Raw genomic sequence first — 24859 nt, 5'->3', positions numbered from 1 at the left:
AATTTTGACGGCAAAAGTGCTGCAAGCACACTACGCACAACTGATTTACTCCGTTTAAAAAGGCACCTCCTAATTGACATTCTTGATGTGATTATGTAAATTGGTCCAATTTTCTTTAGTTTACTGCCTGTTTTTTTACATCAGTAATGCAGTGTTGGGATTCGATTTTTTTTATCAGCCGGTTCCATCACAAAAGTCATACTTTTCAGCCGGTTTTGTAAGTCTATTGACAGTAACCAGTAATGCTAACCGGTTCGCTGATCTCATAAAATTACGTGAGACGGTTCTATAGAACCGGTGCGAACCGGCTGAATCTCACCACTGCAGTAATGTAAACAACCTTGAATGCTTTTAAGCTAAAACTGTTTTTGCTGTTTCAAAGGTGTCAAACATGTATTTCTTAAACGGTCAATACACAACGTATTTTAGAGGTGTTTTTCTTGTTTTCTAATCTATTTTATACATTTGCTTAATGCACAAAGTAAAACAAAGTTCGAGAAAGAAGGGTAGCGAAGAAAAAAGTTCAACTATTTACAGGTACTTGGTTACAGGAAAAATGGCATTCTCTTGGCAGATTCAAGAATAAGGTAAAATAGTGATACAAAATAAAATAGGATTTTCATTGCACAAAGATTTTGAAGAAACTTACAGTTCTAGGAATGTCAAAATGTCAAAATAAAATTCTGAGTTTCCAGGACCAAACTAAAAGATACACAACCAAATTTGCTGCATTACAAACGACAGCAGCAACAACAAAATATTGGCAATGTTTTTAAGCAAGTTAAACGATAAAAAATCTACAAACATGTCCTAAAATTACTTTGTTATTTGGTGTAAGAGGATTTTTAAGAAAAACTTCGAGGATTTTTGGTAGCTCAAATAGAACGTTGCCTTAGCACTAAATGCACAAACATAGGTAAAATTCTGACGCACACTTTAACGTAAAACATGCTGAAACCCTAAAATTTAAATACAAGACAATGTTATGTTGTTTAAATAGTACTTGAATGAATAATGTCTATATGACAGACAGTTTTAATTGGCCTAGTTGTTGCAGTGCAATAAAGAAAATCCTAACTTGGAATGAAGCATAGCAATGATAGCAGCAACGAACAAAACAGTTTGAGCTGGCTGGAACGTAACTTCAATGAAACAAGACTTTTTTAGCATTTACAAATATCACAACACACATTGTTAAGTGAAATGAGCAAAAATAGCCAAGAAGGTAAACGTTTCAGAGTACAGGTATTGCACAAAGATAATTCCTATCCTATAAAGTTTATCAACAACTGCAGGATATTGTGACTTGACTACAGTAACGTACACAAAAAATGAACTCATGACCAAAAAGGCAAAAAAATTTTTTGTTGGTAACAAGCTGTTACTTCTTTGGCCTAACCCTGCTACGTCTTGCCGCCAGATGGCGTTTCCTTGCTGGTGAGCCTTCGCTTTTGTCCGCATCATCGGATGATACATCAGGGGATTGCAGTAAGCGTGAAGGCACCGGACTGACTCGACGAATCATCGGGTTTTGTGACTTCACCACGCCGGAATCCGAGTCCGCAGATCCCGCGTCAGAATATTGTGGAGACGGCGTCGGCGAAGCAAGTTTCTTTGGAAACCGCTTTGCCTGATTGGCTGACTCAGGACCACGTGACGGAGAAGCAGAATCTGTGTAATGTGACCCCAAAGGCGCCGTAGCGGAACGAAGTTTAGGGTCATCATCAGTTGAGGCAGAAAACATGGACTGTTCGAGTTTTTCGGGGTCTGTTTCCTCATGAGGGGGGTTATCGCTCAAATAATCCACCTCGTCGATAGGGGCTAGCCCTCCCCCTCCACCTTGGCCCCATTTATTTTTTAGTTTATTAAATGGTGTGAATGTATCTGCAAACGTTGGGTTCTCTCTATTGTAGTAGGAATCTTGTGAAAGGGACCGATGGTAAAGCTTCATTACTTCCTATATTAGCAGAAAAGATTTTTTTAATGGAATACATCATAACATTTATGATCCGAGTGCGCCAGGCCTATTGAGGGCGTTACACCCAATCCGCCGGTTACCAAGCATTCCTAAAGGGCACAGAATAGAAAAATCGAAACATTTAGCCTGCGGGGGGATTCGAACCCACGACAGGAGTCTTTCTGGGACTCGCTTTTTTCCAACTGAGTTACACAGGCTCGGCGGTTTTGTTGATGTTAATGTAGCCTCAGGTGCTTAAATGTCGATTTAAACAAACAGTAAAGCCTAAAAAGTTCCTAGTTGGACTTAAACTTTCCAATAAAAGCATTTGTAATACGTTGTTTCCAGTAGTTTATTCGAGTACCGATCACCAAAAACGGCCGGGAACAACCGTTTGCTAAGTCATCTCTACCAGTTTCGAAAAAAAGGTAAACCCATTTGCTGTGCAATCCAACTTTACACAGAACACAAGCTGTAATAGCTGAAGTCAACTTTCTTTTCGAAATAAATTACAAAAAATAGCAAAATCGCATGCAAAGCACACCCAAAATCGAATAAAAAACGCCTAACAAAAAAAAATTCACTGCACACCAAACAATAATTTGGACAAACCTCACCTTGGTGTTCATTATATTTACAGTTTGAATGAAGAATCAAGCGGTTGCTTCCACCTCCACCATTGGTTCATTGTTTTTCTACATAATGATGTTATTTCATGCAAGATTGTCAAAATTAAAAGGATTTATAAAAGAAAACATTAAATATTGTAGTATTGATCAAATAATGGCGACTTTGATCACATATATAACAAACATTTGCTTTCGGTATTTTCAATTTAAATACGGACAAGACTTTTAAATGCAAGTAAAATCAATCAAAGACATTTCTTTACTAAACAATTCAACATATCAGATTTTAATTTCCGTGATTTGGAATGTATGTATAATTATGATTCGGATTAAAATCAAAATCAGCAGAAAATCTATTATTATTTTAAATATAGACAAGAAATTAAATTGAATGTAAAATCAATTTGAGATATTCAAGACATTTTTTACTAAACAATTCAACAAATCAAATTTTAATTTTTTTCCGTGATTTGGAATGTATGTATAATTAGGATTAGGATTTAAAACAGGTAATTACTTTTAAATCACAAAATTTAAAGGCATTTTAAAGTGACATACAAAATCAGCAGAAAGTTCGCTTAAAGATTAATAGCAAAACATAAAAAATCATAAGTCATTGCTTCACCATGTTAGAACAAAAGCCTTTAGTTCCCAAAAATAACAACCTGCTTTTGACCAAATTAAAAACATTTATTACTGACCTAAAAATGACGCAATTAATGACGCCATTCGCATAGTTACAAGACTTGGAACCGGAAATCAATTAGCTGTTAGTAATTTTACAACAGAACCCTCTGTACAAATGTATGAAATATCTCACCATATTTGTGTCCCTATTATCAGCAAGAGCTTGTTTCGCCAAATACTGCTCCCGTTTAATCTTCATCTGCAAACTCTCAGGGACATCCGGGACTCCCCAATCGATCATTCGACCAATGAAGAACACAACGTGCTGAAACAAAGAGCAACTGTGAGTTTTTGGTGGTTCTTATAACTTCAGTATGATCGAAACAATAAAACTGTAGCATAAATAATAAATGAAACTCCTAGACCAGTCGTTTCCAAACCTTATACACAGGGATGCCATTGTCCCTAATTTAAAGGGCAATGTTATAGAAAAATTGATTGTCCTTATTTCTAAGAAATGTCCTTGTTTTTGACTTGAGTCGTTATTTTGTTTTATTTTCAACAATTACAAGTCAAATCCCTGCTACAAATAAAAGCAAACCTAGACCTGAGCTGTCGTGAGATGCACGAAGTAATTTCTACAAACAAGGAGTTGCTGGAACAGACTGTTTCTGGCAAAAAAATGTCGCAAACGATATGTCATGGCTCGTATAAATGCAAAGATTTGTTCAAAAACGTTTATTTCGTTTCGTATGCAACTTAATTTTTCGGTTGTCCTTATTTTCGGCTCCGTGTCGATGGCAACCCTGCTTCTACAGCTCGCGGGGCCACTGTGAGATATTGCTGAATAACCTTCGTCTTGTCAGCGTGTTTAGTAACAATATTAGTTTGAGTTCTGGTTCAAGATATTTTTATAACAACCCCAAATTAATTCCGAAAGTCGGTCAGGCCCGATTCAAAAACCTGTTTTATTCAAACTGAAGCCCAAACCCGGCCCGACTAACAATTCTCTTGTCCAAACGTGGAAACACCTTTTTGCGGCTAAAAATTGCCGACTTTTGGTTAAACATTCGTTTTGCTACAAGAAACTACCGAAACAGGCCAGCTTCATTCACTATTACATTTTATCGTGCCATATGTAATGTATTACATACGGAAACATAGCCTACAGCGGCCGTTGGTTAACATAATTAAGCCACAAAAGTCGAATTTGCGCTTACATATATATATAGTAATGTCTATTTTTACCTCAAAGACTATGACAAAGGCCAGCTTGCACGCGAGGAGCTGGTAATAATATAAAGTGTGGTGGCCTTGTCTGTCTCTGTATCCTTTGTATCTACAGTTGCCGAGGCCTGTCAACAAAAGCGGTGATGAAATATTTTTTAAAGCCACTGTATAACAGTAAGTTATGATAAACGAGATTGTACGTTTGTTTAGTATTAAATGACTGAAAGAAGCACCAACTTATTGCCCTAAATACAGATTAAAACAACGCAAGGTGTAGACTAGAGGGTTGTAAGGCTATTAGTAGTGTTGCGAACTGTTCTTTACGTAAAATAATAAGGGAATTACCGTTTTAACGCGCTGGTTACTTTCGTAGAAGTTTGCGACGGTTCTTTTAATAAACAGCAATTTTCCGTAAAACGGCGGGAGTGACACCTTGCCAATTTCTCCCCCTTATCGGTCACCAATGTTGACAAAACCCATAAATTCGATATTCATTAGTTTTTCCACTGATGAAGGTCTTTAGTGCAGTTTTCAAACACAACTGACACGTTTGCTTAAAACCCAAACCTGCATTATGCGGGGCGTAGGCCAGAGTGAAATTTACGTAGTGATCCAAATTGCCCTTGCTCTCCACGTGTTTGTACAGCAACCTCGGTATGAATTCAGATGTAAATGCGATGAGAAAAGCCTGAGATGAAAAAAAGGAAAATTAATGATGTTTTCAAAAAGTTAAAACAAGTAGTTAAGAGCTCTAAGTGGGCCTGAGATTGGAGCCCAAACCCGAAAGTACAAGTCCACAACCTGGCCTGAACCAGATTCAAAACAGTCTAAAATTTAGTGAAATTGTTGCACAAATGATAACGAGTGTAAAGTCAGGGCCGATTCAAGGCTGTTTTATTTAAACTTTACCTGAAAATTCCAGCCCGACTTGCAACTCTGCATTAGTTTAACGTGAATTGGACTGACAACTCAAACCAACCGCGCAAGTTTTGACATGAACCGTTGTCATTATCCGAGAAATAGAAGTTATTCACTACACATTATTTCTGTGACAAGTGATTTTTGTCCGTCTAGTGCAGGGCTTCTTTACCAGGGATGCACGCACCCCCAAAGAGTATGAGAACTGTTCCTAGGGGGTGCGGGGATGCTGAATCATTAAGGTTGTTTAGGACTATTCTGTACAAAAACCCAGGGGGTGCGAAAATTGGTTGGTGATTTCAATAGGGTGCAGCAAGGAGAAAGGTTAAGAACCACTGGTCTAGTGTTTTTAGGGTAAAAACTGTTGTTAGATAAAAGTTTGGACGCGTAAACTTAAAAAAAGAAATTAAATTGGGATTTAATCATAAAATTCTACTATTGACGCATATCAATTAGCACTAGGGTTCGAAAAAGTCCACACTTACATTTGTGATGACCGCGATTTGGACAAGAGCGTCTAGGATCTCGTACCAGATGCCAATGTTCTCCGCTCTGTGAGCTACGGGTCTTCTCACTTCACACACAAGTTTGCTGGCGTCCAGACGAATCTCAATCCAGTTATTGAGAAGCGCGAACACCGGGGCCAGTGGAAAGGCAGCCACAAAGATTGTAATAAAGCCGAACTGCAGTACTACATAGAAATCGTATGTTTTTATTTTTATGGTTTTGGAAACACTGATTTTAGATGTTAATGAATTGTAAATGTAAAAATTTAGAGTGTTTCTCATCTTATGACGACATGATAAAAATTGCGTGTTGATGACGTCACCAGTCAGTGACGTCATTACGACTTTTTTTGCGGGGAAATGCAACTTTTTGGCGTCAACAATAACTAAACCAGACTATAGGAAAAATCATTTTCACGGTTTGTATTTTTTTTCAAGAAGAAAACTCACTAAAGTCAATTTTTTGACCATTTTACAAACTTACCCATCTCGAGATATTCGTCAAAAAGACCAGAAAATTCTGCAAGTTTGTTATAATCTCTTTCCCAAGGTGTCCTGCTTTTCACGTGGCCTTTGATCTTCTTTAACTTTCGAGTTTGCCACCATTGCCAAAACTTTCTGCAACAGAAAAAAACGCCACTGAATATTTGATGACAGTTTTGCACTACTTAAAAGCTAGAAAGTGTTAATTTTTAAATAGGCTTAGAAAATTCGCGAAACTGTCCTTAGCGATTTTCGAAAATACTATTCACATATTTGGTGTTGTTCGTTTGTCGTTCTAAACTATTGTATGTATAAACATCAAGCGAACACTATTTTTAAAATAATGTTACGGTATTCGCGGGAGCAGGCCTGACGGAAGGCTACATTGACAATACGCTCTAAAAAAGTCCGTTAAATCACCGGCATTGCGTGCTTTTGAAAATTGAAACCGAAATCACTTTAGAACATTAACAGGACAAAACCACAATTCGAAGCTTAGGCACTCTCATACCTTGACTACAGTATTGTACAAAATACAACGAATTTTGCTTTGTTTTGTTAGTTCCGTACGTTACAGGACATAGCCTTGCTATTAAGGGGTATAGGTGGTAGTTTTTCTATAGTTTGAAAACTGGAAAAACAACATATATTTTTCCACTTCAAAACGACCATAAATAAAAACAACAGCGAAATATTATAACTCGCTTAAATAAGGCCAGTAAACATGGACCTTAGTGAGTTATGTGTTCTGATTACAGCAGCACATTGATTAAACTATATACTTACGGGATGACTAACTCTTGTACATTATTAATAGCCTGCTTGCCAACCATAATGATAAACAACTGCTGTGCCAGTTCGATAAGGCACCCACCGCTTCCACATGTTTCATTACGAATCCCAAACATCGTATCGTAATGTCCAGGATATCCAACTAATCTAAAAAGGTTGTAAGTATCAGCAATAAAAAGCCTTTGCATTTTGACAGTTACTTTTGCATAACCCTCGACTGGGTAATATTTTCGTATTGCTGATGGTTTAAATAAAATACAGCGAATAATTTCGTGTTTTTTACTCTGAAATTTCCTGCAGTCGTGAATTAATGACTACGAATCGTCGCAGTCCTTCGCTTTACTAGCAAACAGATTGCATTATTATCTCTAAGCTTATAGTTCCACCTCAAAGGTGAAGAAGTAATGTTTTTTTGAAACAATAAAGTGTCTAAAAATATGTTTATTTTCTTTAAATGGAAATGCAATGCAAATAAATAAATAACATACTTTACTTAATAGGAGGCTTATCTAACGATTAAAGTCATATAAAGGGATACTCAATTACAGTTTATTTGCACTGAGACCTTCAAAAAACAAAACAAAAATGCTATCTGATTGCCGTAAAAAAAGAAATAAATAACATACTTTACTTAATAGGAGGCTTATCTAACGATTAAAGTCATATAAAGGGGTACTCAATTACAGTTTATTTGCACTGAGACCTTCAAAAAACAAAACAAAAATGTTATGTACACTTACTTTCCTTTAAAAAAGGCAATGTAGAAAATTGAGGAGTAATAGTTGACAAATTGGAAAATGAATACTTTTAATGTTAGGGCATTTTCGTAACCAGTTTGTGTCCGGTGCATTTCTGGGGAAAAACACGACTCATTAAAATTAAAACTACTTCCTTATTGGGTTAAACAGAACACAAACTACCTCACTTGTTTACGTGCAATGCTGAAATGCAAAATAATTTTTGCTTACTATGCTTTGAATGTTGTAACATTTCTTGTCAACAGGTATTTAACCTCAATCTTGCCAAATTTACCTCTGTTTCCTACTTCCTCTAATATGGGTTGAACCTTACCCGTGTTAAGAAAAGGGGGAAAATATAATGTTGTCGAGCAGCTATTTTTGACTTGATAATTGTTCTAGTCCAATAGTTCTCAACCTTATAGTATTGCGTACCACAAGACTACTTTTTCTATCACTGCATACCACAAAAACCCTGTTTCAATGGGGAGTACAAGAGATGGTATATTTTTTTGATCAGGTTAGCATGTTTTCCGAAACCAGCTAGGTTAGCAAACACAAAACAATGTCCAAGACACTAGTTTTGCCCCAAGACAGGGATGATCAGTTGGGACAGTTGAGTTGCAATTATTGATCCAACTTAAATTGGGTGTGACAGAAAGCTACTTGCAGAATACCAGAAAAGCTGCTGCGTACCAAGGTTGTGAAACACTGTTCTAATGCATTTGTGTGGCTATGTGCACTTTAACCAAGTGGAATAAACTTGAATCAACTAACTTACCCCATTTTGTCAACCATTCAGCTACTGCTGTGTAGACGTTTGACATCAACATAATAAGGATCAAATTGATCACAGCTCCAGTTAATGATGTCAAAGTTGAAGACTGCATTAAAAATTTATACATGTTTAAAAGGATAATCACAGAAAGAACATAATTTAAACTTGAAGAGTGGCTTTCTGATATACTTCCATTTTATATATTCTATACGATATTTTCCAATTTACTATACACATCATTTGATCTACACATATGATTGTTTTTGTTAACAAAAACAAATGGGCCCCCATACGCGCGTTTGTGCGGATTTACAGTAAACAAATGTTGCGGTGATTTTTAGATTCTTAAGGACAAATTTTTAGAAAGCATTAACCCAACAATCAAAAAAATTGTTCGTATTCTTTTTGCACTATTATTAAGTGTATACATAACAAATTGTTTTTCATTTAACTTTGTTTCGCAAAACGAGTACCATTGACCTGTAGTAACCTCTCAGTGTGCACACGCCAAACGACTGTTTGATCTTTTGACACCGTTTTCAATAGCATGCCGTCCTTAGTGTTCAACAATACTGTTAAGGCTAATTTATACATGCCTTGAGTATTGACTCCTAAATTAATTGTCAAAAAACGCTACGTTATGAAGAAAGTTGAACTGTGTTTGTAATACCGACTAGTTGACCTTAAGTAACCCGTGATCATGCGGCGGCCAACCTGACAACGAGCATTTAAAAAAACATTTATTTGGCAAAAAAGTCAAGTTAATTTTTTCATCTTTTCTTTGAAAAACAAAGTTTTTCTTGACATAGACAAAACCGAAGCACGGTTATTAGGTTTAAATCACGTCATAGGTGTAAAACCTTCGCCAAAACTAAAAATGTGAGTGATAACTTAATAAAACGACATAGCATTGCTGTGCAAAACAGCTGATTTCTAATCACTGAAACGACGTCTCGTAAAACGTCTGGCCGACGTCAAGCTGAGCCCTCCCGCTATCGTAAACCAGTGAGTTACTTTCTTGGTACTTCTGCCTACAGTGTCTTTCTTGACCAAACGAGCGTTAGACACATTTACGTTTCGGGGGCCTGTGGGTGAACCTCTGGGTCATTTGGGGTCAAACTTCTAGAGGATCAAGTTCAGATTAATAACTAACATATGTCCAAATTTGAATAAATTTAAAGCACTCCTTCTTTACCACACGAGCGATAAAAACCAGCGTTAAAAATTTTACGTTTAGGGGGCCTGTGGGTGAACCGCTGGGTCAAACGGGGTCAAACTTCAGGAGGATCAAATTTGGATTATTATCTAACATCCCTGTAAATTTGAATAAATTTGAAGCACTCTTTCTTAACCAAACGCGTCTCACAAACCGGCGTTAGACAGAAAAAAGAAAAAAAGAAGAAAAAAATACGGACAAAAACAATATGTGTCCCCTTCAGGGAAGGGGACACATAAATATTGACTTTCATTATACTTTTTATTAGGATTATTTAAAACATAAAAAAGTACACTTTGGTAAGATCAGAAGATTATCTGACATTCATAAACAATAGTTGCACAAATTTCATTTTCACACTGTGGACTGTTTACACAACATTTAAATTTCAAATTTATTAGATTTAAATTATTAATACATAGCTACTAAAACAACATTGGTCACTCTTTATTATTACCTGGCCATGAAGAAATTTCATGTGACTGTGGATCATCACCACTCCCACAATGCACTTGTACAAGATCACAGACACCACAAATATTATCACCACAGAAAGCTAAAAGACAAAAGTCAAAAATCAATAAACGAGAATAACAGCAAAAACTTTGTATCCACCAACTAATGTAATAATTTAAATGTTGTATTTGTTGTTTAATGGCTTTAAATATTTTTTGAATCATAAACATAACTGTCAAAGTACTGGTGTATATAGAACATCAGGCGGACGTTTTAACAAACTCTGTAGTCATCAGCAGTGCAGGTGACGTATGCATGATGTATATACACACCAGTACTTTGGCAGTCAGGTTTATGATCAAATTACTTTTCAAGTCTACGTGTAGTGTTCCTAAAACTATATTGGCTTTATATACTTTGCAACAGATAACACCATCTGCATAGTTTGTATTATTGTGCAAACATTACTATAACCTGGGGTCACAATTTGGGACTAAAGCAGTGGTGGGATTCAGCTGGTTCGCACCGGTTCTATAGAACCGTCTCACTAAATTTTATGAGATCAGCGAACCGGTTAGCATTACTGGTTACTGTTGATGGATTTTATGTAACAGAACTGGCTGAAAAATATGACTTTTGTGATAGAACCGGCTGACAAAAAATTGGAATCCCACCACTGGACTAAAGTTATTGACTTCATAAAGAGATCGTGCTAATCTTAGCGGAGAAATTAAACTAGTGCCAAGCATATCTCACCATGATAAGTAGAATTCCAAACCCAGTTAACATTCGTCTGATTCTTTGCTTGGGTGGAAAATGAGGTTCCATTATCCCTGTTATGGGGTTGGCCTCCAACATCGGGGCACGAGCGCAATAATCAGGACGAGGTTTTTCTTCCTCTTCTTCAAACCCTATCGCCTCCCAGTGGTGAGCAAGGTTTGCACTTTTACGTTTCCAAAACTCAAGAAAAAAGACCGCTGAAAAATAAGTCAAATTTAAAAACTGGGAAAGAATTTTGTAACATTAACATTTATGCAAATATTACGTCAAGCAGTTGTCTTGAGATGTAAATAACATATATTTCTATGGACCCACATAAACACAATCAAGCTAAAAATGTAGTTAAAATCTATTGAAGTACATAGTGTTTTTTACATTTTGTTAAATAGTAATGTGTATAGTGTCTTAAAAAGTTAATAGTGTCGAAACGGCAATTTTATGTTTAAATTGTAAAACTTATGCAAAAAAGCACTGTGTGGTCTATTAAAATATCCAAACTAGGTTCATTTGTTTGTAATTGTGAAATATTGTTTAACAGACCAAATATATAACTAAATTTGTATTATCATCCAAAAGACAAACAAAACAATACTTTAAAAAGCAATTTGCTATTTGCTAATTTGCTACAGTCTATTTCAGACATATGGGAAATAAATAAGGTTGGGAAATTTTCACATTGTATGAGGAAACAACAAATAGGATTTCCCCATTGAGATGTGGGAGATAGGTCTGATTATGTCCTGATAAAGTCTGTACATGGAAACCGTTGAATTAAAAACTATATTTTGGCTGTAAGGATAAATCAACCACAATTTAACAGTAGGTAGCCTATATGAAAATCATGGCCTGTGAGATGAGTTGTTATTGAAATACTGTCTTTGTGGTAGTGACATAAAAATATGCCTTGGCTCCTTATGAAAAACTAACAACCCTTAACAGGATTTTGTCAGAAAAATGTCACTATAAATTTTTCATGAATGTGGTTTTGTGTATAGTGAGCGATCCTAAATGGCAGAGCTTATGAGATTTACCAGGGGGGCCAAACTTATACATTATTCATTAGATTAGGAGATACTATGGTGCCAACGACACTTTGGGGGTTGATACCCAATGTTGATATGAGTCATGTAACTTTGAACAAATCTGACAATCTTATCAATTTTTGTTTCTAGTTTTAGTAGTTTATGGACAACCAGCTAAGTAAATGGTTATGCTGCTACTGCTAAAATTTTGCCTAATTCTTTTTTATTTAGGGTTGTATTTTAAAACGGAAATGAATGCAAAAAATGACTGCAATCTGAAGGATTTGTATGAAAAAATGCGCAGCAAATACTGAATTCATTCATAAATATCATGAATGACTTTTTCCAGTTATCATGACTATTTAAAGAAAAAATCATGCTGTAGTTAACTACTGCTACACCAAAATTAATATACTTACCCCAGAAAGACATTATAATGGCAAATATGACAGTTCCAGTATTGTCAAATAGAAATGAGAGTTTTGCCATTATACATGTCTTGCTTAATGCCCATTCTTTGCAGGTATCGCACATGGGACACATCATATATGCATTGCCACTGTTGCAAATTTCAGCCCTGAATAAACAAACATGTTGCAATCAGTGTGTACTGTTTTTTTTGTTGGTTCGGCACTCTATGTATGATAACAGTATTTGTTAGTATTAGGAATTACAAACACATGTTATTTTTTAACTTGATTGGGGAAAAGTCATTAATATTAATGCAAAGGTTTCAGGAGTAATCTCACTTTGTTTTGAATCAAGTGTGTTTATTATTGAAATTATATGGCAGTTTTGTTTACTATTAAAGTCAATAGCTTCAGTTACAAATAAGCAATATGGAACAATAACAAAATGATAAATACTGATTTTTTTTGTAGAACAAACAATAAAATTGATGAGAAAAATGAAGGCCCCAAATAGACACAAAAAGCAGCATGCTTTAATGTTCAAAGTGTCGATATTTTCGTCATTAAACTTATTAAAAGATCTGTATATAGTGTTCCAAACATTAAATTGTTTTGTTTAATGTAAAAAAGAAATGTTAAAATATAGCCAACACTAATCTTAAAGGAATGTATCATGTCAAAAAATCAGTGTCAAAATCTATCAAAGTTGTTGTTACTGACGCTTCCTTGTTGCTGTTAATGCCAATGAGACCTCCGAGAAAAACAATTAGTCCCAGCACAGCGACAGGAAGGAGCCAGGCAGTGTAGAAACCTGTCATGAAATGATTGATTTCAAAACTTTGATCAGGAAAAGAATATGGCAACATATGCTCTGTAGAGGGTGGGCTATGCCGCATTGTCTTTTTTTCGCAAAATGTTTGGTTATTTGAAAACAAAATCCAGACATATGTCTGTGGTATTACCATGCTGGTTTTTTATTTTTAATGACTAATTTTTAGTATATTTTACAGTTTTGTGACAAAGGTGTCAATATACTTAAGCAATGTTTAAACTGAAATCACTACTAATAAACTTAAACCTTTTTTTATTTACTTTAAATTGCACACGTATCAAAAACATTTGTAACAAATAGTTTAGGTTATACTGTAGACATACCCAGCCAAGCAAAGTAGATTCCAATTTTTTCGCCAAAATAATCCTTTATGTGATCAAGTGGTTGATATTTGTACCACCGCCCCCATCTGGCCCAATACTCATATAAAATCTGGCGCTTGTTTAAAGTTGTTGGGTCCTAAAACCAAAACGAAATTAAAACAAATTCTTGATAAGAAACAATCCTTAAACAACTACAATTGCCAGCATTAATTATACTAGCTGCAATTTGTAGAAAAAACTTTTCACAATTCAGATTTTTTACAGGTTAATAACAAACAAAAGATAAAACACTTAGGAACACTAAACACGTACTTGAAAAGTAATTTAATCATAAACGTACTGCCACAGTACTAATGTATATAGAATACATCGTGCAGACGTTTCAATAATCTCTGTTGTCTTCATCAGTGCAATTTAAAAATGTCTGCAGGATAGATTCTATATACACCAGTACTTTGGCAGTAATGTTTATGATTAAGATAAAACACATTTGTAAGGTATTTGGCAAAAATATATTCAGGTAAATATTGATGCAGAGTATACTTACTATTTCTTCTATAGGTTTCTTTATTTTGTATGGGCCATCATGAAGAGGAAATGCAGCATCAAATATTTCCTCATGCAGCAGTCGTTCAATTCCTAACCAAAGTGTTTTGTGACATTTTAAAGTTAACTTGTAGTACTTTTCTCAGAGCACAAAACCAATTTAAAACTACTGTACCTAGCTCTGCACGTTTCTTTTTTCCAAAAACTGTGGTTTGTAGGATTTCCCAAACTATACGACTTCGGTCAGTATCAGAAAAATAGGTATCTGGATTGTCAATGCCAAGAAAACTGAAAAAAACAAAAACAATTATAGAACATTTGTTTGGATAAAACTAGTTTATTTGTAAACCACAAATGGCAAAACAGGAAAAAAATAATTTATTTTAACATAGAATGCTTTTGCACTGTCATTTCATTGTTCCAAGTATCTAAATTTATGTGGGTGCAAAAAACAAAATATGTGTGGGATATGAATATGCAAACGTTTTCTTGAGTTTAGGTCTTTGCAGTTCTGCTATCAAAACGGCTAAGATTAAACATGTTTGACGCAGGGTGGGTGGGACCAAATCCTGTTGCCCATATCCTGTGTATGAGTGAAGTCATAACAGTAAATAGCCAATACCTAACTGCCAATCAGTTACCACATACGACAAGGAAGCTTCAAGCAACTGAAACCTAACTGCTGACAAACTTTTAAAGCTACAATAAAATATTATTTTAACAAGCCCTATATTTTTTTAAAGCAACTGAAACATAGCTGCTATTGATAAACTTTTAGGAAGCAATAACACAGTATTTAAACAAGCCCTATATTTTTTAAAAGCAATTGAAACATAATTGCTATTGATAAACTTTTAGGAAGCAATAACACAGTATTAAACAAGCCCTATATTTTTTTAAAGCAACTGAAACATAGTTGCTACTGATAAACCAGTATTTAAACAAGCCCTATAATATTTTTGTTGCGTTAAAAATGTTGTTTAAATAAAGTGGTTTTTAACTAAAAGTTTTGTACAGTTTAAAACTTATTCAGTATTACAAATTACAATAAGTTATTCTGTTTGTTTTTTTGTGCATAAATACTTGGTTGCACTCACTTTGCCTGCTTTGATTTTCTGAAGGTGCAGGTGAAAAACAACTTGGGTTTATTTGGGACTTCCAATTTCATTTTGTTTGGTAATCGAAGTTTGCTGAGAAGTGTGCCAGACCATTGATGGCTCTGGTACTGACGCAACTTAAAACAAAATACTTTTATATTTAATTTTCTGGTAATCAGTTTCAGACTGGATTTTTACACATATCTGAAAACAACTGTTTAAGCTTCAAGTAATCAGTTTTTGGCACATAAAGGAATTTTTAATCTTACACAATAAAATCTCTTTACAATAGCAAATTAGCTGGACTGTATTAATTTCAAATATTAAAAAAATGATTTATTATGATATTGATTCAGTTTGATTAAAAAAAATGTTACTTATAATATTACTTTTTTTCTAATTTATTATTGTGTTAATCACCTGTAATGGTGCTCTTATGTTCAGCTCCTCAGCATAATAAGTCAGCAAGTGCCATGGACAATTTATCTTAAGAAAGTGAATTACTTTTTCTGGCACAGCAGTGCGTTCCTTAAAAAACACAAATTAAAAAAATCAGTATGCACACAAACCAACGACAAATTAACTCTTTTGCTATAACTATTAAACCACACATTTTTTTATTGTAGGTTTATGATTATTTTTTAAAATATTTCTATACTTATTTTTTTGTACACTGTTAGTATGTGTTGTCTCATTAAGGCTGTGAAGCATTCATACCTCATCTATTAATAATCCTTGTCTTCTTAAATGTTTGATAAATTTGCTCCTCCACCTTTGATGCAACTCCTCTCGATTTTTAGTTCGTTTTCTTTCTTTCATTTCTTCCATGGTCATTCTTCGATCTTGTGACTTCTTTTTTTTAATTGTCTCCTCATAAACCAGCACAAAGTCTACAAAGAATTTTTTCAGATAACAATATTTACATTTTTACCTTTCATGTTTTTTTTTTTATCAGGAATTTAATAATTTTTTTTAATTGTTACCTATATAAATATTTACAAACCAACTTTGGATTTTTTTTATGAACTTTATTATTATTTTTTATTGACTGCAAAAAATGTTTAATTTTGTGGGTTTTGCTGTTATCAAAATATTGATATTTGTTCTCAAAATCCAAGTTTACCAATTTTCGTAACACCATCTTCAAAAAAGTTGTTTAACGTTGATTCACTTCTGAACACATCGTCTGAAACATTTGCTCCAGTTCCTTCATTCTCATTATCTTCTTCAGCCTTTTAACAAAATATTACAAAAAAATTATAATTATAATGCAAAACAGTGTAGCAATTTCTGACTAAAAGATAATTATGATTCTAAACCAAATTTTTGATTATACAATTTTTGTTGAATTTTTTTTTACATTTTTAACAGACATTTATTTAAAAAATATAACATTTCCTTTTTTTAACTCACTTTCTCAACATCTGTCACATTTAATATTGGAATTCTCTCTTCTTTAGAACTACTTGCACCAAAATTTTTAAAATGAGATTTAAACTTTTCCATTTCGTGACACTACTGTTTTAGCATGTAACCTTGTTGGTTATCTTATTAGTACACAAAACATAATTCACATATTCCTGACTGCCATAAAACAACACAAAATACTTGAATTAAAATAGACTAGTGTAGTCGTTAAACCAGCTGTGTAAGTTACTTCTGCAATGCAAAAATCCAGTTCACAAAAACGAAATGTTGTTTTAAACACATATGTTTTTGAGTGTGTTCAAGCGTGAAGCTAATGCGCAATGAAGCGTGCAAGCGCCGGAAAGCAAATAAAAATGAACAACAGTTGCAATTTAATACAAAGCAATTAATAGTTACTATAACATCTAAAATTACAGCTTTTGCAAACTTCTGTGTTTTGTATCTGAAAAACCTGCGAAAAGAAAAGTTTTTTACACCCTAAATTATTCACGATTTAAATAACTAGATTTATACACATAAATATTTCACCTACAAAATGACGAAGGGCAGCATACAAGTACCCGTAAAACTTCAGTAAAACAAGTTTAGTCGTATTTTTAACCTAGAATTTGAGCTGAAATAAGTTTCTTTTGCTAGGAAAAAGCACAAACATTGCGTGAAGAGGCCACTTGTTTTTAAGACCATATTCTAACAACTTCCTGATGTAATTGTCAAGTCTTAAATGGGCGTTAAAAAAGAGGGTGTTAATGTTTGTAGATGTATTTAAAAAAAATCAAAAGATTGCATTGGCCGGGAATCGAACCCGGGCCCCCCGCGTGGCAGGCGAGGATTCTACCACTGAACCACCAATGCTAAGAACCTTCCTACACCGGGAATCGAACCCGGGCCGCCTGGGTGAAAGCCAGGAATCCTAACCACTAGACCATGTAGGAGGACGAGAGTCGCTCACGAAAAAAGTAACTATGTTCGATAGACGAAAATAAAAGGGCATTTCTCCTATATCGTCAGCTGATAGCAAGAAGTGCAATGAGCGTGGCCCACATTTTGACATTTGAGCCTGATTTGTTTCATGAAATGCTCTTCGCTGCATTCGGATTCTGACTTAACGTAGATCATTTGTTCCACTTTGTTCTGTTAAACTGTTTTTGTCGTTTGACATTTGTACATAGTTTGTCTTTTTTCAAGTTTTTGGACGACAGAATTGTTTTGAATTTGAAGGATGTCAACCGCCGGCGGAATGGACCTAAAAGTACAAGAATATGGAACGCTTAAAGTATGACATACATAACATTCTACATTTGTTTTGTACCCTATCTTGTATGTGTTGTTTAATATTATTCAAAAAGTGGATACTTATAACTTAATTTAACTTACAAGGAATTTAAAATTCTTGTTTGCTGGCCTACAAAATGTCTCTTTAAACTATTTTGTTGTTAATTTGCTTTGTGTATTTTTTAAATTATTGTTTGACTTTGCTTAAAATTTTACTATACCTAGAAACAAAGAGTTTAAATCGTATTGTTGCAATACGAATGTAATTTAAATGCAATTAAAAATGACTGTCCTAAAAATTTAACTTAAGCAAACTGATTACTTAATGTGTGCTATATTATTTGTAGGTGCCATATGAGTTGTTGAACAAGCGTTTTCGTTCTGCACAAAAAACTTTTGACAGAGAGTTCCATAGCCTGGCAAGTGCATTGACAGAAATCGAAAAATGTATGGAGTCTGGTAATGCCACAAACGGTTATGTGGCAACAATGCTTGATGGCGTTGCAGAAAAACTAAGTTCTATGAAACGAAAGGTGAAACTTTAAATTTTGCTATGTTTAATTCCATAGACCTTATTTGTTTTTCATATATGCATGAATATTACTAATTTACATATTTTACTCTATTCGAGTCATTGGCTGAAAATCAGTTTTGTCACAACATGCGTTATATGATTTATATCATACTTTTAAGAATGTACTTTTTTTGTAAAGATTGGTGTTGTAGGCAGTGGTGGGGTTGAGCTGGAACGCACCGGTTCTATAGAACCGTCTCACGAAATTTTCTGATATCAGTGAACTGGTTAGCATTACTGATTACTGTCAATGGACTTTTTGTAACAGAACCGACTAAAAAATATGACTTTTGTGACCGAACCGGCTGACAAAAAATTTGAATCTCACCACTGGTTGCAGGATCAAACAAATTTGTGCATGTTTGATATTACCATGTTTCTTTTACACTGTGCTGTTATTCTTTAGGCTGCTGATGCCATAGAACTTGAAGAGGCCAGTGCTAAACTGTGCAAACGGAGAATAGAACACCTTAAGGTTGGATTTTTATTCAGCAAAAATAAAATCCCATATACATTATATTGCTCATAATAAATACAGATACTTCCAGTTATTCACAAACTTCTGTTTTTATTGTAATCCGTTTTATTGCATACTAATTTCTAAACTATTAGATATTATAAGTTAAAAAAATCAGAAAACTACAAGAAGACGCGCATGGTATAAAGAGATTTTAACCAGAATTGCCTGTGTTATATATATAGGAGCATGCCAGTCCTATACCAAGTATGGTGGAACAGTGGAGAAAAACTCGCTTTGACCGTATGGTAGTTGACCATCTTCTGCGCTGTGGATTTTATGACAGTGCTCTCAAACTTGCAAAGGAATCAAATATCTCAGTAAGCATTTGGATTTAATTGGAGCCTAAAACTTTTATATGCACAAAACTCTAAACAGTTAGTGCCTGTACACACATTGATTCATTAAATTTTTTTACATCATGCTGATACTAGAAGGTTTTTTCGTTTGCATTTTTCGGGAAAATTGTGGAAACAGATGTGAAGTAAGACTATGATTACAGTAATATTACAAGCTTTTTGATGTGTTTTGCATTTCTAAACAACAATGGATATTGACTTTAAAACTTTTTGTTGCACATTTTAATTTACCGTTTTGACTTGGACTATATTTGATGTTTTATTCAGCAGAAAAAAAACAGTTTTTTTACAGTTCCCCCATTTGGTAAAGTTTCATTGATTTTCAGGATTTAGTGAACACGGAAGTTTTTATCACTGCCTGGGAAGTGGAAATGACACTGGATAAACAGGAATGTGAGAGATGTCTTGCTTGGTGCCATGACAACCGATCAAGACTTCGAAAACTAAAGAGTAGTCTAGAATTCAATCTACACATGCAACAATTTATTGAACTGATTCGAAAAAATCGAAGAATGGAGGCAGTCAAGTAAGTAATACACTCTCTTATTACTAGTAAATTCAATTTATTTTTGGTAAACAACAACATTTTTTGGACCTAAAATTAGTGCATGTTGTTGATGCTAATTAACAGCAGGCAATGTGGCCGATTTGTTTAAGCATCTGCCTTTTGCCTGCAGGGTTGTGAGTTCTATTCTTTTTCCTCTAGCACAAAGCTAAAGTTGAATGGCTTATTTAGTACAGACAATTGAGGTTGAGAAACGCAATTCATTTAACGCTTTCAGTGCGGCCAGCAATCATGCAAACCTGTGTTCAGTGCGGGTTTTTGTTGATTGTTTCAATTATTGTGCATAATTGCAAACCTTGTCGAATTATAAAGAAAGTAATGCTTGTTTTGTACACCATATCCAAAACAAACAAATATTTGGCTGTGATAGAGCACAAAGCAATTTATACAATAAAAATACCTCATACCTTTGCAACAACAGTCGGTTTTGTTACATCGTTATGTAACAAGAGACCATTTATATAATCAAGTTTAAAGCCCACTAAGTGTTGCCCCAGACACACGCCGATCACTCATTTTTGGTGTGGGCTGTTTGGTCTCGACGTACATTAACAGGCAGTCAAATTTTTTATCAAAAACTTTTAACAAAAATTTCTGTCAATCCACACTCTATGCAAAACGTCTTTTGACGTAAATATATGTCAATCGCACTGAAAGTGGTAATTGCAAATTCTTTTTGTTTCGCACTGGTTATAACAAGGAAATTTTCTAGTTATTTGCATTATGTGGAAAAATATATATTTGTTGAGTTCATCATTTGAATGTAGATGATATTCTAATAGAGGTGTCATAAGACAAATATGACACCCACATAGAACAGAAATAAAACAACAAAGCATTGTTTCACCCACAGACATTATCAATAAAACAAACAACAACTAATATAGATGTGCCTGAATTTTGACTTACCCACTTTAAGGTCCAATTAAAACTTGACCTCATGTAAATCAGTTTTAAAAAAAAATATAGTTGTGATATATTTGGTTGGGAAAACTTTTTTTTTTTTTTTTTCAGTCACGCAAGAAAATTTTTCTCCGCTGTTGATGAAAGTCAAATGGCTGAAGTAAAACAGGTAATTGGTTAAAATTCTGAACCTGCTTTTAATATTAAACAAACAACACACGACGCTTTTTATGTTAAAGTATGTAAAACATTTGCACATTTCGTTAATTTTGGTTTTGCGCCTTAAAATTTTAACGATACTGTTGTTGTTTTACCTTAATTATCATTTAGACATAAAATTTGTAGACAACTGACATTTAAAATATAATGAAGCTCAGTTAGTAGAATATTGTGTTTAGCAGAATGTATTACAATGTAATATTAATATAAGGTTTCTGGCCGATATTATGGCTGAAGAAAGTTTCAGCATTGTAGGAATAACAACCGATCTAAAACAAGGGTTTGATATGGTGCCTAACGCTGCTTTGTATTCATATGCGGCAATGCTTCACTTGTGCTTACCAAGCAGACCTTTGTTATTATTGTTTTCCTTGTGTCCACTCCTTTGGAATTTAGGTCATGGGTTTGTTGGCATTCACTGCGGACACTCACGTTTCACCGTACAAAAGCCTTTTCTCCATTTCGCGCTGGCAAAATATCAAGGAGCAGTTCAGATACGAAAACTACAGGTTGTACCAACTTGGAGATGTTTCAGTCTTCAAAGTTACCCTACAGGCTGGATTGGCAGGACTAAAAACCCAGTATCCTTTGTTGGTTTATAACTTTCTGCTTTTCATAACCACTTGTAGTTTAAGAGGTATTAATCAAGTCCTATAGCCATTTTGTGTTTGAATGAATAGTTTAAATAAGGCCTATATTTACTCTATTCCTTACTATTGCATTTTTTTTTTGTGTAAACAAGCCTGTCTACATAGCCTCCAATGTTTTGCGTGTAAATAAAGTGCATTCCACTGATTTTTAAATACTCCGTAGGTTGGCAACATCACTCTAATTTGGACTACTAATGCCCAAATTTTGTTTAAATCCAAATTCCCTTTTACATTTTTTGTAAAACTAACTACCATAATATTACTATATTTGTGTGTCAACAATAGTAGCCCAAATAGTTTACAAACCATAAAATGTAAATTTACAGCCTTTGATTGCCTGTAAAACTATTGGGTTCATAAACTTTATTGCCACATCAGTAATGCTTTTTCCAGCAAGTCTTGAGAAGTCTCCAGGTATTTCACATCTGTCATTTTTTTTCATTACCAACCATTGTAAGTGACCTTCAACCTTGTTTGCAATGAATCACAAATGCCAAGAGATACCTTTCCACATACTGTACAAGCAAATGTAAATGAAATAGTGTCACGGTTTGGGATTGATTCCATACCTCCATTAAGAAATAAAATCTTGTGTTTGGGTCCTAATTTAAGTTTGATGAGAGATACGACCTATCTCTCATCACCAGCTGCGCTAATGATACCGTATTGGTCAAAACATTGTGCACTGTCTGCAGTTGATTATTTTTAATAAATTAATTTTAGACTCTATAACTTCACATTGATTCACTACTTTTGCACTTGTAACATGTTATATACCTTAACTAATGTATCAATCGCAGTCAATGTTACAATGATGAAACAAAGTCAACTGATTGTCCAGTTTGTTCACCTCTTTTCAATGAACTTGCAAAACCACTTCCATATGCCCACTGTGCCCAATCTAGGCTCATATGTTCCATAACAGGGAAGCTAATGAATGAACATAACCATCCTATGATGCTACCGAATGGATATGTGTATGGAGAAAAGGTAGGCAAATGTTTTTGTTTGTTAAATTGTATGTTGTCTGTTTAGATGGGTTGTTAGCAGCAACATTAGCTTATATCACAGCTAATTTTAAGCTGTCGCTTTGGTAGTGGGTATTGTTTTGATGATGTAGTACTATTAATGTTTCTTACACTTCTGGAAAAATTAGCAATAGATCAGTTAAGATGAACGTAAATTTATAACTAGGATCAGCCCTGAAGCGTCTATGCCAGTGGTTCTCAAACTTTTTTATTGTCGGGGCCAAATGGTATTTTTTTATGTGTGTAGAGAGCCGCAAAAAAACGAAACCTGAAGAAAATCACTAATGATTATTACTTTGAAAGCTAAAATAGCAATGTTTGGTGGTTTTCTGAGGTCTGGTGCGAGCCGCAAAATAAGTAGTTGGGAGCCGCATGCGGCCCCGAAAACCGAGTTTGAGAACCACTGGTCTATGCAGACCACTGATCATAGCACACTCATATATAAATTACAGTAAGCCAGGCCCATTGAAAGCGATAAACCAAATCAGCCGGTCACCAAGCATTCCCAATTTCCCATTAATCGTGGGATCGAATCCCACCGCGGCTAGATTTTTCTAGCCTATGCCTTGTCTAATGGGAATGCTTGGCGACCGGCTGATTTGGTATGAGGCCTTCCAATGGGCCAGGCGTACTGTGGTTTATGAATAAGTCTTGTTAACAAAATTTTTCATAAAATACTGGGTAAACACTTAATAACTAGATGACAGCCTATTGTTGGCATGTAAACAAATTTACCTAAATACAAGATTGCAAGATAAACCTATGTTGGAAAACAGTCCACAATACAAGTATTGTTCAATGCAGCATGTTCTCAACAAGCAATGGATAAGACCTCCAATTAAGCGTATTTTTGTTTGTGTTTTAGGGTCTAGCACAAATTGCCCAAGATGGCAACGTCGTTTGTCCGAAGACAAAAAAATCTTTTAACCTGAGTTCCGCGGAAAAGCTTTATGTCATGTGACCCTGTCCAGCCAATAGGAAGGCTTGAACTTTTTTCAAGATAGAACAGGACATTATTTCTTCAACTTGCCCAAAACCCAACTCTACATGTTAACACTTTTTTCATTAATTGTTGCTGATATTTACGTCACGATTAATGACGTCACAAAATCATATTCCGCTGGGGATTGGAATAATTAATCTTTTCATCAAGGATATGACTGGATTACTAAACCATTGTATGTGCATTATCTTGCCAAATACGTCGACTGGCTGATGACGTCACAGCAAGGCATTATGAGGTCATAACGCAAGGTGGTCAGAAAGGGATATGGGTCATTGCTTGCTTTAAAAGTTCGTATAGGGGTGCTTATTTAACGTCACAGAGAACTTTTGACGCCATTTTGCAGTATGTATTCACGTCAAAATATACGCAACGTCCTTAAAATGTGATTTTGTAAGCACTAGAAAACGTGTTCAAGAGTTTTGTTGATTTGCTACTTGCAAAGTAAACTCCAGTCCACCGTAGCAATTTTTTGACTTAGGAACACTATACACGGCCTTGAAAAGTAATTTGATCATAACCATTACTGCCAAAGTACCTGTGTATATAGAATACATCATGCAGACGTTTCATCAATCTGCACTGATGATGACAACAGAGATTTGTTAAAACGTCTGCGTGATGTATTCTATATACACCAGTAGGCTACTTTGGCAGTATTGTTTATGATAAAATTTTCGAACTGTTTTTCTGACAATTTATACCCTAGGTCTGATAAACTAGTAACTGCTGCAGATATAAGATATAGTTTCTGGCTGGTGAAGAGCAAGCAATCATTTTCGTCAAAGTTGTCCGCCAAGATGGCCGAGTGGTTAGCGAAACGTTCACAAGGTTGTGAGTTCTAATCCCATCTCAATCATCGGATTTGCCGAACTTAGGGGAACTGACGGTACTTAAAACAGACCGCTCGCATAACGCATTGAGGCGTTGCCCACCCACCGAGGATAAAAATAAAACCAGCTAACCCAACGATGTTTAAACGATTTTTGAACATAAAAGGCG

At 34.8% G+C, this 24859-nt stretch overlaps 2 protein-coding genes and 2 non-coding genes across 5 annotated transcripts; 1 reads left to right on the top strand and 3 right to left on the bottom strand.

Annotated features, from left to right (window-relative positions):
• Positions 1 to 423: 423 nt before the first annotated feature.
• LOC145222989 (anoctamin-7-like) lies at positions 424 to 16946 on the bottom strand. Of its 2 annotated transcripts, XM_080089269.1 has the most exons (22): positions 16753 to 16945; positions 16463 to 16571; positions 16057 to 16229; positions 15760 to 15867; positions 15340 to 15476; positions 14418 to 14530; positions 14244 to 14335; positions 13697 to 13832; positions 13262 to 13352; positions 12551 to 12708; positions 11086 to 11306; positions 10331 to 10429; positions 8661 to 8763; positions 7883 to 7994; positions 7137 to 7289; positions 6352 to 6485; positions 5847 to 6052; positions 5011 to 5131; positions 4462 to 4568; positions 3407 to 3538; positions 2575 to 2652; positions 1893 to 1957 (listed from the first exon to the last, which is right to left on the bottom strand). In XM_080089269.1, the coding sequence occupies exons 1-21, from the start codon at positions 16843 to 16845 to the stop codon at positions 2611 to 2613; spliced, it is 2640 nt and encodes an 879-aa protein (XP_079945395.1). In that variant the 5' UTR covers positions 16846 to 16945; the 3' UTR covers positions 1893 to 1957; positions 2575 to 2610. The 2 variants fall into 2 exon arrangements, with proteins under 2 accessions (XP_079945394.1, XP_079945395.1); XM_080089268.1 differs by lacking the exon at positions 2575 to 2652 and having other exon boundaries at positions 424 to 1957; positions 16753 to 16946.
• Positions 16947 to 17548: 602 nt separating this feature from the next.
• On the bottom strand, positions 17549 to 17619 carry Trnag-gcc (transfer RNA glycine (anticodon GCC)). The gene has a single exon. It is a non-coding gene; the product is annotated as a tRNA-Gly (tRNA).
• An 8-nt stretch (positions 17620 to 17627) lies between these two features.
• Positions 17628 to 17699, bottom strand: Trnae-uuc (transfer RNA glutamic acid (anticodon UUC)). The gene has a single exon. It is a non-coding gene; the product is annotated as a tRNA-Glu (tRNA).
• A 79-nt stretch (positions 17700 to 17778) lies between these two features.
• Positions 17779 to 24241, top strand: LOC145222857 (E3 ubiquitin-protein transferase MAEA-like). The gene is made up of 9 exons (XM_080089080.1): positions 17779 to 18040; positions 18387 to 18572; positions 19020 to 19088; positions 19316 to 19450; positions 19816 to 20015; positions 21069 to 21126; positions 21573 to 21757; positions 22627 to 22816; positions 23720 to 24241. The coding sequence occupies exons 1-9, from the start codon at positions 17987 to 17989 to the stop codon at positions 23813 to 23815; spliced, it is 1173 nt and encodes a 390-aa protein (XP_079945206.1). The 5' UTR covers positions 17779 to 17986; the 3' UTR covers positions 23816 to 24241.
• The last annotated feature ends 618 nt before the right edge of the window (positions 24242 to 24859 follow it).

Source organism: Phallusia mammillata, chromosome 4, assembly GCF_965637545.1.
Source record: "Phallusia mammillata chromosome 4, kaPhaMamm4.hap1.1, whole genome shotgun sequence".
Classification (NCBI taxonomy): Eukaryota; Metazoa; Chordata; class Ascidiacea; order Phlebobranchia; family Ascidiidae; genus Phallusia; species Phallusia mammillata.
Note: the sequence above shows the minus strand (reverse complement) of the source record. Positions and strands in the feature narration are given on the sequence as shown.